The following is a 15,961-nucleotide window of genomic DNA, read 5'->3' as shown; positions in this document are numbered from 1 at the left end:
ACGTGCTGCTGCGTGACGCCACCGATGGGATATGGGATCTTAGCATGACTGGCAACCTGTCAATCGAGTACCCAGAGCAGCAAAACAAGCATCAAAATGAAATCAATTTAATAAACCAATACATTAATTAATTTAGGAATAAAAGGGTAATTTCATTGTCGGATTCGCATCAGAAGACACGGGGCGTATTTTGGCCAAGGAGTCCAAAATTCCCTTGGAACATACTATAAACAAACACAAATGAGCAGATAATAGATTAGACAAAACATTTATTCTGTCATTAGCTAAAACATCTCACCGACTGTGGCCTACTCAACTAGGGCTAAAACCATATTATTTTTTTAATTCAATATAACAACTCCAAATTTTGATTTTGTTCATGGACTGGCCGGGAATTGGGCAAGAAATAAATTAAATCAAAACAAAAATATCAATACAATTTACTCCCAAATGACTATTTAATTCATAATTGTTGCAGTCACTTAATATCCAGATTTAGAGGTATATAGGTTTTGGATCTGGAGGATTTTACTAATTCTGAAAGTTCTGAGTGGATGGGAGAAATGAGAGGGCCCGAAAGATACCCACCCAGACAAAAATATGCACAACCCACACAAAAATACATGGGCCGGCCCTGGGGGGTCAAACGCCGAACCTTCTTGTTGGCAAGCACGGGTTCTTGCCACTCAGCAACTGTATTACCTTTATCGTTAGGAAAAATCTACCTTCTTAGACAATTCTTCTCTGTAATGTGCTTTGTATGAAGACCCATACCATTCAATTAAACCAATGGCAAGTTCCTTATCTATCCCACTGTTACTATGGCAAAAATCAGCATTAGAACAATGGCTGCTGCTTCTCATCCCCCCACTTCACCTGTGCGAACACTCATAGGCTCTGTTCATATATTATCCTGCCATAGAACCTAATGAGCCAGGCATCTCCACTCTGACACTTACGCTTGGCTAGGCAACCCTTATTACAGCACCGCAGCACACTTACTCACACCAAGACACCACCACACAGAGCACTCTGAACTGGCCAGGTTACAACAGCCACTCTTCTTGACGCAAAGTGCCCTCCATATGAAAATGCCTTTTTATTGTCCCTTAGGAGAAATTGTCATATTACGCTTTATGTGTTTTTGTGTCGCTTTGAGACATGGCAAGCTCCTCCAAATACATAAAGCAGCATGGTGGCCGATGTTGCATATTGGGCCAGAATTCGTGTGCCCTTTTGAATAGTCGCTTATTACACTAGTTTATTGTGGACAGAAATTGCACTTTCCGTTGCATGCTACTGCGATGTACTTTCAAAAGACGAACACAAAGCAAGTCTATCTTGTAGAGCAACATCCGAGCCTGTGCCAAGACGTACCCCGTGGAGCTATGATTGTTTTGGCTGCTCCCGTATAAAAAGCCCTCGACTTCAAAAGCGCTTCCTACAACTGTTTAAGTGGTAAACCAGCGGGGCAGTAGGAGGCCAATCAGCAGCAAGTAGGGCCAACATTGTTAAGTTTCCTCCAAATAAACAGGCAGCCATGACAGTGCACAGGGGAGGTGCTTAGAAGCGATACTCACAAATTCGCAACAGCCCAGAGCACCGAGTTTGACCCATAAAGAGACAAAAGACACAGACATGAAAGACTTTTTAATCTAAAATGAGGTGAGTCGACTGGCGCTGATGTAAGACATGATTTCTGTTGTGTTGCACCTCACTGATTGGGCTTTTTTCAGTCGTGTGGGTTGGAGTATATGATTACACTTGAGATGAAGAGGGACGAGTAGGAGTTTTATACAGAAAACTTGATGCCTTATAATAAAGTCAGTATTTTCTGTTCAATTTTCTTCCATTGTGTGATATTATTAGGCTTATATTTTGTCTATATTTTTCACAATCATACAAATGGCAAAGTTGAAAGACTTGGGAACAAGAGTACAACAATAACAATTTGTTCACAACAACTTTGTTCATCTTGTGGTTCAGACAAGAATTGTGGAAATCTATGAGTTATCTGTGAGAGACTGCACTGTAAATATGACACACTTTGTTACATATACTTTTAAAAATCGTATTTTTCTGACAAGTCTTTCTCAAAAAACTGCAGGGGGCAGGGATGTTTTTGGCAAACCTTTGATGGCTGCAAAAATAAGAAAAAAGGTGCAATTAGCATGTTTTCACAAATATTCCAAAGAGATGAAGTAGCATTATTTCAACAGGAGCCACCTGGCTAGAGAGATAGGAGATGACTGGCTGGGCACCAATCAGTCTGTAAACAGAGAAAACAATACTAGCTCATTCGCCTGTACGTCTATATACCGCAGCTATGGAAATATGGATCTCGCTTTGGCTTTTTAAATGCATTGACTTTTACTACATAATCCACATTTGGCTGAGCTTGTGAATGTAGAAAAGTAATTTCAAAGAATCTTATTTTTCCAATGCGGCTCGACACTGTTGTGCACATTCTTTTATTCAGTGTGTATTTGTGTGGATGTAAACTCGGCATCGCAGGTCATGCTGGCTGCAATCTCACAGGGTTTAACCTTGGTAAATCCACTATTAGGTCTTCTGAGAATGATGATGTGAGCAGTAGATCCTCCCCGATGGTTTCACTTTCTAAGAGCCTCCAGCAGGTCACAAATCGAGAAGTCGCGCTGGTATTACAAGGTCAAAGGTTGGTTAACTTTCAATATGATGACAATTCCAATCTGGCATTTTCATTTCCCGAAAAGACTGATTTCTCATGGCAGCTGCGACCACAAAGATGTTTGCTTATTTTTGTTCAAATACATAATTTTTTTTCCCTCAAGATGGAGAATACTGTACATAGTGCATAAATGCATAAAAACGCACACCTTTTGGTCACAGTCACGTTTCCCATTGAAAATTCAAATCAATATGGTTCCTCTATCAATACACATGCATAAAATCACACCATTTCTTGCCCACATAAACGCCCTGCTTCTCACATATTTTTGGCCTCTTTCATTTTGTCCTTCAAACGTCTTCTGAGGTGCAGCCGTACAGCAAACCAGTGGGAGTAGCTGATGTTTTTAATGGCATAGGGTTTGTCTCCTGGTGGTGAGATAAACATGGGGAAGAGATTAAAACCCCAGGCCTTCTTCCACAATCTCTTGCCTTCATCCTGCCTCCTCGTGCAGTGGTCATGCCGGGCCGGCCCAGCAGAGTCTAATTCAAAACCAAACTTACCCGTCGTATTGGCCGCACTGGAATCTGAAAAAAGACGAGGCTGCGTCGATGTTGATAGTGTGGCAGATGTGAGCGACGGACGGCTGCCAAACTGTCAAGTGCATCCCACTGGGCTAATCGCACGAGCAAGATTTACATATTTACTGAATAGACAGGAAGAAATACAGTAGCTGAATATAGCACCATTTTCATTGCATCATTATAAAATAGTATTTAACATTAAACTATAACATACATGGATCTTTTGATTACATTTCGCTTATTGTAAACCACTATATTTATCTAAAACATCCTAATAATAGAAAGAGATCCAGTGACTTCCTGTTCAAAACTCCAGATCCCAGAAGCTCCACCTCATCATAGTGGCATTTCACTGTAGCAAGCAGCAGATTTTAATTTCTGTGTTTTAAATGATCAAAAATGTATAGTCTACCTGACATTTTTGAACCCTACATTTGAATTACAAATATGTGCAAAGAAGTGAGCGGAGATAGGGGGCAAGTGATAGCATTTTTTTTCAAAAATTGAACAATAGAGAACAATAAAAATGAATACATAAAATGTAACTGTGAGCAGTAAACTAAGGATGGGAGTACACTGTATAACATGGTCAATTGCTATTTCTTTAAGATCCTAAACTTTACTCATGTGAATGTATAATGGAATATTAAGATTTAAGAATGTATTTCACAAAATACTTTTGGATGGAAATAGATTATGACATTAACACAAGCTATCAATTAAACAATCTCTGGTACTACAGGTTAATTCTGTGCTCTGTGTTCCATTACCATGCTGTCGTGTCATTGTTTCTTGTTAGGAGGTTATTGCATTGGTCCATTTATGTAGTCTGTGGGTGACAAAACCTTGGTCCCAGAGGTCAGGGCATGCCCTTCTACAGCTGTGTGCGGGGAAGGCCAGCCGTGCCATCAGCCTGCCTGGACCCTGATGAGCTGCAGCACTTACTATGAGTGGCTAAATACGTCACTTCCATTGTCAGTGTGATTAGGCCAAAGCATGGGGCCTCAGGTGGAACTACACCCAGAGCGTATGATTAGCTCTGCCATTAACTGACATTCACACTAATCGCTAATATCAGGTCTGTCGAGGAGGGAGGATACAACTCGCAGTCTGTCAGATAATGTTGGAAAGGATGAAGCATTGCTGGAAAAGGTGTGGGAATATGGGCTTCCACTTGTACACCTCGTCAATCAGTGAAGTGAGGCAGGCATACGAGCTGCAGTCATGCATATACACCAGTCACAGAACGCACCGGAACTGCCATTTGTAAACACTACGAGTGAGGCACAACCTACAGGGATTCATCTATTTAAAAAGGGGTTGGCAGTGGAAGCTTTTTACCATCAGAAAAAGTCCTGGCCTTGTAAATGTGCTACTGAGTAGATACTGTATTTGAATTCTCTCCAGATATTGCTCTGTCTCTAGCAGTACCAGCACTGGCCATTTGTTTGGAAGGCTTTTGGATGGGATATTAAAGGATTGGTTAACTACTCTTCTCTTGGTGCAAATACACCTCTGAAGTCTCGCCATCTTTAAAACTCAAATGACCCAGCTCCCTCTCTTGCCCGAACAAAAGAAAGCATTATCAAACTCACTCTCAGCAGTGCTAGATCCATTTGGTAAACAGCCTGTGTCCTACAGTAGTAATCAGAGGGTATTTTTGAGGGATTTGCAGGCTGGCCAGGAGGCATCCGCTGGAGTGATCTCTAATTGCTAGAAGCGGAGGCCTAGACTGCCTGGCGCTCTTTTGAAGCCCGAGGAGCCAGCAGGGGAGGCGTCCCACTGAGGCGCGGTCCTTTCTCTTTATTTCCTCCTCTTTCTCTTCCTGGCCGAGCCTTTTATTCGACTTCTCCGTACTAAAGCCCTCGTCCTCCACTGTACTTGTTCCTCGTTTTTCCCTCCTACTCAGTCAATGAGCCAGCAATCACTTTGCAGACAGACATCCTCTGCTCAGCCGGCCATGTTCAATCCCGAGCATCGGTGGCTGATGAGCCATTGTAGTGACGTCAAACAGCAGAGCTTTTCAGGGAGCAGCAGTTAACCTGGAAGGTGCAGGCGCCTCCACAGGTTACACGATTCATACTGGCACTCTTTGTAGGAAATAATGAATGTAATATGCCAAGGAGATGAAAGATAATGAGGCCAATTATTTTTGTTCTTCTCACCCAGCGAGGCGAGAGAAGTACATTTATGTCATATAGTTGGGGTTTAATGACACCTAATACCACTCAAGTCTCTGTTATGGTTAAGCTTATGTATCCTAGAGCCAGAGCTTATGAAGCACTTTTGAGTGTGACGAAGACACTGGAAATGCTAAACAATGTGCTTTTAAAGTTAGCCCAGAGCTGCATATTTTTGTTGTTAATGTCCACACTGCACAGCACGGCACTGTAAAATGTGCCTTGAAAATGCACAAAGGCAAACACATTCAAAACCGCATGCTGTCACTGGCGTGCACAGCCATTCACAGACACAGGCAGTTGTTTGGAAGGCAGCTTTCTCAGTGTGACATTGACTTCTCAGTGCCAATTCCACACTGGGAGCTTCACTTGCTAGCTTTGCTGCCAATTCAGGTAAAGAGATTACAGAAACACACAATGCAGTCTTCTGTTCCTCTGCCAAGAAGAAAACCAGCCCTTTAAGCTCACATAAAGGCCTATACACAAATGCACACAGCCTTGGCCTCAGACACACACAACCAGGAATCCCAGGCTTCTCCAGGAACATGCTTCCTGTAATAATCAGCAAAATTCCCCTCTTTATCTGCTCCTCCTGCTGTCGCACATTACTAATACTTGCATCATTCAAAAACATATTTAGCTTTATAATCAGTCATTATGAAGTTGCTATAATGGGTAGTGTCTGGTCTGAACTAGTGTAAAACAATATAAAAACAAAGTTACACGAGAGTTACATCAGCTTTCTTAATGGGATAATTCAAAAGGTGTGAACAAGGACAAACAGGTACACATTTAGTATTTTTATCCACAAAACTACATAACTAGAGCTTGAATCATGCAGTCTCAGTAGCATGCAGTTTTGACCCAATTAATGAGATACTTCTAATTGTAGGAGAGTCATTTAACATTGGGATGGCAATGCACTCATTTGCATTGTGTCTTTCTGAATTCATGTGGATTAGTTAGGATGCTGGGACGCAGCCTGTGAATAATCAAATCAGAGTAATTGTATAGTGATAGTATATAGTCCCACTTGAAAGGATCCTATGTGGATTGTGGAATTATGATACAGAGCCAAGGGATGCAGTGAAGAGAAAGGAGACTAATTATTCCATAGCAAGTGCCGCTTAATAAAGTGTGCTTTTAAGTAGCATGATGAACCGTTCATTCAACATGTGCTGCACCTTTCTTTCAAAATGATACATTTTATGTGAAAACAAAGATTATAATATATTTTCTTGATAATGTATCTGAATTCTGCTGTGAAATACTTGTGATCATGTCATGTGACAGCAGAGAAAGATTTTACAAAAGGCTACCCCAACCTCTGGCAGATCACTCCATTCACTATCAATTAAGAACACGCAAAACAATGAACATAAATATGAACAAACTGGCAAATAGTTAAATATGAAGAACACGACACTTTTGATAGTGATAGCAACCACACCGGAAAAGTAAAATGACTAATAACTGAAAGTGGATTTGTAATCTGGGACGTACACCATGCAAACTGCTTGCTTTCTACTATGACCTCTAAAGGACAAGAGCATATAAACATAATTAGAAAAGTACTACAAATATAAACTTAAGATAAACTAGTTACACCTGAAATCACCTGACTGATGAACATAATAAACTACATAATTTCTTTCAATTTGGAAGTAAACAAGCTGTACTTGGCAAGGCTGTTTTACTGAGCAAAAACACCTAAGTCATGGAAGAAATGCCCACATTACTAAGTGTCTTTCTGTCAGAAAATGAGTGTCAGGCAGAAAAATAGAAGGTGGAAAAGAGGCGGGAACGAGACACACTGCAGTGGAGCGTGGAACAATGGACGCCCTCTGGCATCAACCTCTGGACAGCCGGCGCCGCTCACCGAAGACACCCAGCGCACCCACAATGCCTCTGCACTGGGAAGGAAGGCTTTGGAGAGTTCAATTTCCAACACAATTGGCCTTATTCTCGTCTTTTAAATGCCAGCGAGATGGTGTGCAGCTTGTGCCTTTGTGAGCGGCTTTGCTTACAGTCAGTGTCCTTGGAGCAGGAATGACAGAGCGACCAGAGCAATGGTGGCACGGCAAAAACAGTCCAGAAATAGTGTAAAAGAAAAACAGAATTGGAGTGAAACAAAAGGAGGTAGAAAAGCAGGGAAAGGGTAGAGAATGTGGCACACAGGGAGCGTCTAAAGGACAATGCTGCTGCTAGTGGAGTGTGACGTCTGTCCTCCAACCAATTCACCACAGTCTCAGAGAAAGCAACACTACAATCAAGTGTCCATCATGCCCTCACCAGCACCGCCACATGCTGCCACAGACCATAGGAAAACACAAACTGGGAGAGGTACAAGAATATTTTGACATTTTAAGTGTTGTTCATGCAAAATGGACAATACGACAAAAAGATATTATATAAAACAAAAATATAATGTTGTAGCACCTACATTTTAAGTGTATACTTACAAACTGTGAATAGAGGAGGGAGATATATGAAAAATGTAGAATATCGCAATGGTTGTTTTGAAATTTTAATACTGAGTATATCCTCTACAATAAAAAACAATGTAATAATCTCAGTGGTACACATATGTATAAAGGGATACTTCTACACTTTTGCAGCTAATTTGACCGTTCACTCAAGTTTTGTTTGATACTTGTAACGTATACATTTACAGGCACAATTTAGTACATGTGGATTGGCATAACATCATTTGAAAATCTTCATCAAGATTATCTAAACAAATATCGAAATACAATGGTCCCTCGCTATATCGCGGTTCACTTTTTCACTTTTGCATGCTTTTTTTTTTTTTACAGTGTATGAAGGTGCATTGTGTTCTACGTTCCTGATTGGCTAAGGGATGTGCCATGTCTCCTGTATAGTACAGAATGCGTTCAGCCAATTTACATAAATGTTCGATGCTAGCAGTGTGACTCTGGGGCGTCAAGAATGCGTTGGACGCTTTTGCATTTGAGGACAAACGCCTCCGATGCGTGTCATGGAGGCTCAGGATGCACGTCATCTTGACCGTTGCGGTCTGCGAGTGCCTTTGGATGTTTTGTTTCCCTGTGTCTTTGTGAACGCTGCAGACCAGGTTGAGAGAATGACTTTAATGTATTTATTACATAAAAGCCATCAGCGGAGGTGATCAACTCTGCGGAGGCGTGTCTGTGACTAGCCTTTAAACTAGCCGGCATAATTAAGTTGCTGCTAGTTTGTGGCTGATGTCTTTCTACTTGTTCTCGATAATGATGTCGCTTTGTCACTTGAGCGTTGTCTTTTGATTGGTTGATGTTGTGCGTCAAACACCAAAGGTTCAGCTTTTTCAGCTTTTCGAAATGTGAACAGAGGGTCTGACGCCTGAACGCTAAAGACGCGCCGTGTCAACGCCAGATTCACGCCACTCTGACGCTTTGAAACGCGCAGCAGAAACGCAGTGTGGCCAAGACATCTACAAGAGACTTTAAATGTGAACTCAACATAAAGAAGGAGGAAATTAACATAAACACAACAGCAGAAATAAGTTTGAACAAGGATGTATAAAGGGTTGTAACCATCATGTGGATGGAGTCTGCTTTAGCTTTGTGCATCAGTGACTGCAGGAAAAAGAACATCACAAGACATTACAGCTGTATTCTGAATTCAATGCAAAACAATAAATGATGTTATTTAGTCAGCTGCACACCATGTTGTTAAGTGCAGTATATGACAAGGATTCATACAGACAGAAGGGGTATGTCCTGTGGTGTTGTATTGCTATATTTGTGAGAGATAACTCAGTTGCTACTAATGATTATAAATTGATTTTTTAAAATATGCGTTTTAACTTAATTGCGCAGCTACACCTCTATTTGTCAAGTCTACCCTCTCAACTTCTAATTTGTGACCTATTATTGAGATGCCAACCAACCACTGAGCTCTACATATGAAATAACCTCTGTTTGGTCCAATAGATAATTACAGAGCATAACTCACAACTAATTATGTTAACTGTATGAAGTGTGATATACAGATTACATTTATCAAACAGAGGTGTACAATATGTTACAACTGTGGTGACAGATTTACTAAAAAATGAAAAACCTCTCTCATGGTACTTTGCACAGCACTAGGAACTACTTATTATGGGGGCAGGCGAATGTGGAATAAGCAAAAAGCTTTTAAAGAAGTAAAGAACTGCACACTGTACCATTTGGTCAGTTGAAGCACAGAATCACAGAAATGTATTATTTTTTATACGTTGCAGTCGAGGCACAAAAATATGGAATTATTTTTTCATGAGTCAATCCGAAGAAAAAAAATGAACACAGGTGGGGAATTGATTTAGACACAGGCTTGCAGATCCCCATCACTGTCACTGTGGGCAATAGAAGGCTGGTCCCAATGATCTGCCCTGTTCCTCTGTGGTCGTGTGGCTGCTGAAGCATTAATATTACACAATCACACCAACGGCTCGTTTAACTCCCATGAATTATTCACCTTTTCTTTGGCCCTCCCAGATATCCTGGGCTCTTCATTTAGGAAACCTATTGTGATCCAAAAAGGACACAATATCAAAATAAGATGTTGGAAACAGCAGCACCACATTTTGGTGACACATTCTGAATATCACTTTGGGAAGCACTTTGGTCACTTTGAGTGTTGTAAAGTGCTCTACAAATAAATGTTGATTGATTGATTGATTGATTGACCATATTTGGGACATTGTGTGTCATAGTGTGTAAATCAGGAAATACTTTGTACACTTCTCAAGACCCAAAGTCACTGGGAAAGGCTTGAGTATCACTGACTTTTGGATGTGTTTCCAAAGAGACAACTGTTGTTTCAGTGGGAGTATGAAGGTCATCAAATCCAATAATAAGTGTCTTTGTCTTTGCCTTGCTGCTTTTACATCCATAAATCATATATAAACACAATATACAATGCTCCTAATAAACATAATCTGCATTAAAATAACATTAATGTTATTCTATCTCTATACCTCTCAGCTACAGAAACACTTAAATTTATCATTTATTATTACTTTGCCAGGAATGTTCCACCAGGTGACAAGCTGTGATGCCACCAGGCCAAGTTACAGGCTGAACAGAGTAAGAATTCATGTTTTTCAAGGACTCTAGTGCCCAAAACATCCTTGTCAAAGCCTGATCTCGTCACATCTCAGAAGCTAAACAGCGCTGGGCCTGGTTAGTACTTGGACCAGAGACCGCTAAGAATTCCACATTGGGTGCCAGTGGCAAATACTGTTGTTGTGTCCTTAGGCATGGCATTTCACCTGCAGCGCCTAGCATGAAAGTGGTGTGTGAGTGTTAGTGGTGGTTGGAGGGACCAATGGCGCAGATTAGCAGCCTTGCTTCCGTCTGCACCAGGCCTGCTGTGGCTACATTAGTAGTTTACCAGCACCGAGGGTGGAGTGAATGAATAATACACGAATTTGTAAAGTGACTTTGAGATTAATGCATTATTATTAAAAACAGATTAATAATTGAATAAATGCTAGATAAAAGATAGCTAGTTTTAATGCCATACTGTGGAACATTCAAGCAATGAACTCTGCATCGAGGCAAACAGGTGGTGTCATCAAATGGAAGTTATTATTCTTCATGACACAGTAAATTGATTCACCTTCAAAGCTTGATTGTGTGTATTTTCTACTGTGTAAAAATGGAATAGCTGATCATCACATTACATTTATTTTTATTTACACTACAAAGAATGTGCAAACGTTTTTTCATATTCCAGTGGCAGATTCCCTGTTTTTCCATCATTGTCTCCATTTGAAGGGCATTTTGTAAACCCAGAGGCATCCTCCTGTTCCTCAGAGGCCCTCAGTGCAGGCACACACAGGAGCAGCAGCAGAGAGAGGCTGAGGGAAAAGCCTGTGTCTCAAAGCAGACCTCACACTGCGTTCTGTCACTACAGATCAAAATCCCCTCAAAGCCATAGATCACTTCCACTATAGTTCACATGTTCCACACTTAGAGACTGTTTACCAGCTTCTAAAAGGGTTCGCCGCACTCACACACACACTCTCTGTCTTTCTCTCAGACAGTTACATTGAGAAGAGAGGGGAGAGTAAAGCAGGCATTACTAACACAAAATACAGCATCCTATCCCATCCACTTAAACATTTATCCAGGTAGGAGAGGAAATGTTTACATCTATATGGCAAAACAGCACTCAGCCAGGCGCAGTGGAGACGCGGTATGGCAGCTCCCCTGTACAAGCGAGCTGATTGGTGTGACAAACAGAGAAGTGCCGGCTCCTTTTTCCACTGAAAATACCTGTCAGTGCCTGTCGACTTCTCAGGCACGCCATGATGTAGCGACATACACACAGCCAGGGACAGTCTGTCTCCCAAACTTTACTACAGCAGCCAGCAGCGAGGAGCCAGTGCTAAATGACTGTGTGCTTCAAGAAGATGTACATTTTTATATTAGTGCTTTTCCCAATGTGTTATTAGTTATTGAGTCATCAGTCAAATCATTTACTTGATCAAAACATTTCAATTTTCTGAAATCACACTCCATGTACAAATATATAAGTATACCCATTGTATCAGCCACAGAGAGATACAACTTGTTTTGTAAATCACACAATTTTAAATCTACAGTTGAACAAACACAGTTGACCAGGACATTGGAACAGTTTGTCTAAATATGTTATAGTTGTGCGCCAAATTTTGAGCCAGTAGCTGCGTGGCATAGAAAGGACAGCATATATGAATGGAATTAAGTTAATTCACACAGTGCTTAGGTGAAGGTTAAGCTGACTTTTTCTTGTAAATTGCTGTATATAGTAAAGGTGACACTTTGTGACTAAATTAGACCACTGCATACCGCCTGCATGTAACTGTAAAGCATTTTGGGATGAGAGAATGCTGGCTGCCCTTGGTCCGTCCCCCCTGATTTGCCATTGGAAAAAGCTGTTCTAAAGGTGTGCACATGGAAATTAGTGGCATGTCAAAAGGTTTGTGACCTGAGTTTAGACCAGAAGTTGGAGTTTGAAATTTACATGTGTCTTCATTTCAACTTGCAATACATTTAAAATCAGGTTAATTGTATTTATTTGTATTTTCTATTTAAAAAATGAATAAATACAGTATCCTAATTTTAAAATTGCATTGTACCACTTTGGGAACCATTGGTGCCTACTTTGGGAATAACTAGTTTAGACTATACCAACCTCCTCCTTAAATACACCTGTGATAAATGTTATACTGTACCATGTTGACCACTTGGATTTGTTGTCTGCTGCTTCCTACTGGCAACAATTAAGAGAAAAGTTGAAATGTCTCAGTAACAGCACCAATATTATCAAACTTAATATGGAAGTTTTAAATATAGACTGAAAAACAATCCTCTCAAGGGTTCTCCAGCTGCTTTTACCAATAACGTACTGACTTTACAATACCACACAGCGACTGTTCAGACCATAACTTTACAAAACTCCAAAAGTGTAAGCTAGCAGTTTTAGCTTAACCACCCGCACTGTGAAGGAAAAGCTGTCTTTGGAAAGTCCTCTGCTTGAAAGAGAGAAAGAGAGAGAGAGACGTCCCCCTCCATGTGAGATAAGGAGCCGATGAGAGAGCCCGATAAAGTCAGTGCTTCTCCTGGGCCTTATCTGATGCTGTTATCTGACTGCACAGCGCCCACCATCGCGCCATCTTTACACCCTTTAAGCACCTCTCTGAAACACTCACACCATCAGCCCATCAGCAGTGCCCAGACAGAGCGCACTAACACCAGACAAGCTAATGCTCAAAAACATTCTAAACACCCAACCAGCTTATTGATTACTCCGACACGCTCCCATTGTCCAACAGATGGCACACCTAATATCATGTGAAATGGAACTGTTCTGTGGTAGCTCATGGGGAAAGGACATCCAATCACTGTTTTCTCACCTTTCAGAAAAAATATGAGTGAAAAAGGTTGTGCGCTTACCTCTATGTCTGTTAGTAGTCTTATCAAACATTAGCATGGCGTCGTCGACCTGAAAGACACAAGAGAAGTACCAACGTTAGCATTAGCCTAGTTAGCAAGGAGATCACGTAATATTCTCACCACTGACTGATGTCATTCTTATTCCAGTCACTGTAATTACTCATGGATTATACATTCCTATGATATAGTTTTTTCTTTCTCGGCATGTCTCTTTTATGCAGTCATGGTGAGGACACAGTTTTTTATTATTATTAAAATCATTGTGTTGAGAATACAAATGCAAGACCGAGAATGTAAATGCAATTTAAATTATAGAAAGTTCCCATATGGCACACATTTCTATAGCATTGGTTTATCAAATAAACTGGCACATTTATTATACAATTGCACACTTTTTTTTTTTAATCATTATCGTTGGATAGGGTATACAATACTACCTCTAGCCACAAGAGGTCAGTAGAAAAAAAAATGCTTTACCATAACAGATAACGAGCTTTCAATGTGTTTCTAACATATACACAGTACAAGTACAATGCAACAGGCTTTGAAAACCAAATAAAGCCTAACACTGATGACCTAAGCTTATATATATTCAGATACATTATATATGCTTTTCTTTTCTTCCTTTTAGCAAAGGTACTATACACATAGAAATAACTATGTGTCATAGATATGAACAAACACAGATGTCCGTCCTCAGCCGAAGTGACAGATAGACACATTACAATAAGTGAGCGTGAGACAAATGGGATCTCTCCCTCATCTCTGTGCTGCCACCGCTGCTGCTGCATCCTCCATAATATCATCCCTCATCATGTCCAATAAAGCCACACACAGACAGACAACAGCTTTCCTCTCACCCGCCTCAGAAAAACACATCTCTAGAGGCACTCTGCTTTTGTTACTCTATAGAAATCCCTAAAATCGTGAGTAAGGTTGGCCCACTTAGCCTGTGGTTTAGTCCGCGGAGAATAATAAAAAGTACACAGAAGTGGAACGGCAGCAGACAGAGACAAGAGGGGGAACACTGTGCACTCTTCGCTTGGTGGTTATGGTCTCTAGGTAAGGCTGCATGCTGTACAGGGATGAGGCATCCACACGAACAGGAGCCTGTGAGACAAAACTCTGGGCGAGGGGAGGAGGAGGAGCAGAAGAATAGGGGTCTCGCTCCAGTCGAAACGTCTGATTGGATAAAAAGAAGTGTCTGGCAGCCGGGCAGACTTGCACTGGCACATGGTTTGGTGGCACACATTTTGGCACAGGAGAAGCCGGCGCAGCTTGGAGAGCCCAGTTACTCACTGCACGGCTCACAGGCCACAGCTCAAAGGCACTCCACTCGCACTTCACAATAACATTTCACAAAAAATGTCCAAATATTGCTCCTAGTTACACCGATTCAAAACCCATATACAAGCACTAAGGGACAGTGAGGGTCGGTAATATAATTCTAATTACAATTTTTTGGCTTCTCGTGGTTATGGCAACAGGCGCATTGTCACGAAATGATGATTGTGTCGCACGTTGTGTTGACACGTTTTTGCAGCGGGCCAAAAAGTCACCATAACAACGCAGTGCCTCTGCCTTGTGTAATGTGAGGCTTTTAAAAACATTGTGGCACTGATAGCACTGCAACAGCACTAGCAAATGATTTTACTGCAGAAATTGGCGAGTATTCACCTATTTCCCCTTCGCCATGCGCTGGAACTAATTATATTGCCGAGGTTAAAGGCAGGCCAAATGACGGGCTTAGCAAATGCACAACAGTGTGGACTAAATTATTACTGCTTATTTTCAATTTATATGTAGAATGGAAGCTGGTGTACTACAAGTGAGGTAGCCAAAATCTGTATGCAGTTTCATGAATGAAGAATGATTAAAGAGGCAAATGGTGACACAAACTAGTACAAAGCAAAAGACCAATCATGTAGGCTTGTCACAATTATTGACATTATTTATTTGGTAGTAGAAGGAGGAGAACGAAAGCCTAGAGAGAAATCTGAGCACAGTCATGAAAGAGCTGGAACAACGGAGCCAGGAGGAAGTTTCAGACCATTAAGGGGGCCTCCAAACTGTCTGAAGAGGCAACGATGGTTTTGGACATGAACATGGAGGAGCCCAGGGATGAAATGGACCAGAATAATTTGATTAAAACAAAAATGGAGAAAGGGTTGAGGAGCAGAGCCTCAAATTGCAGAAGAAAGATGCAGAAGGAGCTTGAGAATAACCAGAAGACTATGGTGAACTTATTTAAGGCATTGATAGAGAAGATGTCATTTCATAACTCATTTGGGGCAAAATTACAGAGGCTATAAAATGAAGATAGACATTAATACTATGTGGCAATACATTGGGATGTAATCCAGTTGATATGTTTATTTTGGCATTATGTAAACAAAAAGGCTCTACTGATTGACCAATACATTACTAACAAACATACCAACTACAAACCAACTGGTCAAACATATCCCTCTTAGCCATTAAAAAACAAACTTGTATTGCAACAGTTTGCTTGGTAAAACAAAATGACTTGTAAAAGACAGTGCATCCTGTATTTGCAGCTTACAAGAGGAACAACCAAGAGCAAAAGGTGGTATAAAATTG

The 15,961-nt window shown here is 40.9% G+C and overlaps 1 protein-coding gene across 14 annotated transcripts in view; it reads right to left on the bottom strand.

The window, feature by feature from the left end:
- The window catches only part of msi2b (musashi RNA-binding protein 2b), a 261,906-nt gene that overhangs the window by 110,904 nt on the left and 135,041 nt on the right, over nt 1-15,961 (bottom strand). For all 14 annotated transcript variants that reach the window (XM_055226874.1, XM_055226875.1, XM_055226876.1 and 11 more), the window contains exon 7: nt 13,361-13,409. In XM_055226874.1, the coding sequence (XP_055082849.1) occupies nt 13,361-13,409 (49 nt within the window). The remainder of the gene's footprint in view (nt 1-13,360; nt 13,410-15,961) is intronic.

The sequence above is a fragment of the Periophthalmus magnuspinnatus genome, chromosome 14 (assembly GCF_009829125.3).
Source record: "Periophthalmus magnuspinnatus isolate fPerMag1 chromosome 14, fPerMag1.2.pri, whole genome shotgun sequence".
Taxonomy (NCBI): domain Eukaryota; kingdom Metazoa; phylum Chordata; class Actinopteri; order Gobiiformes; family Gobiidae; genus Periophthalmus; species Periophthalmus magnuspinnatus.
The sequence above is the reverse complement of the archived record's forward strand: the minus strand, read 5'-3'. Positions and strand labels throughout refer to the sequence as shown.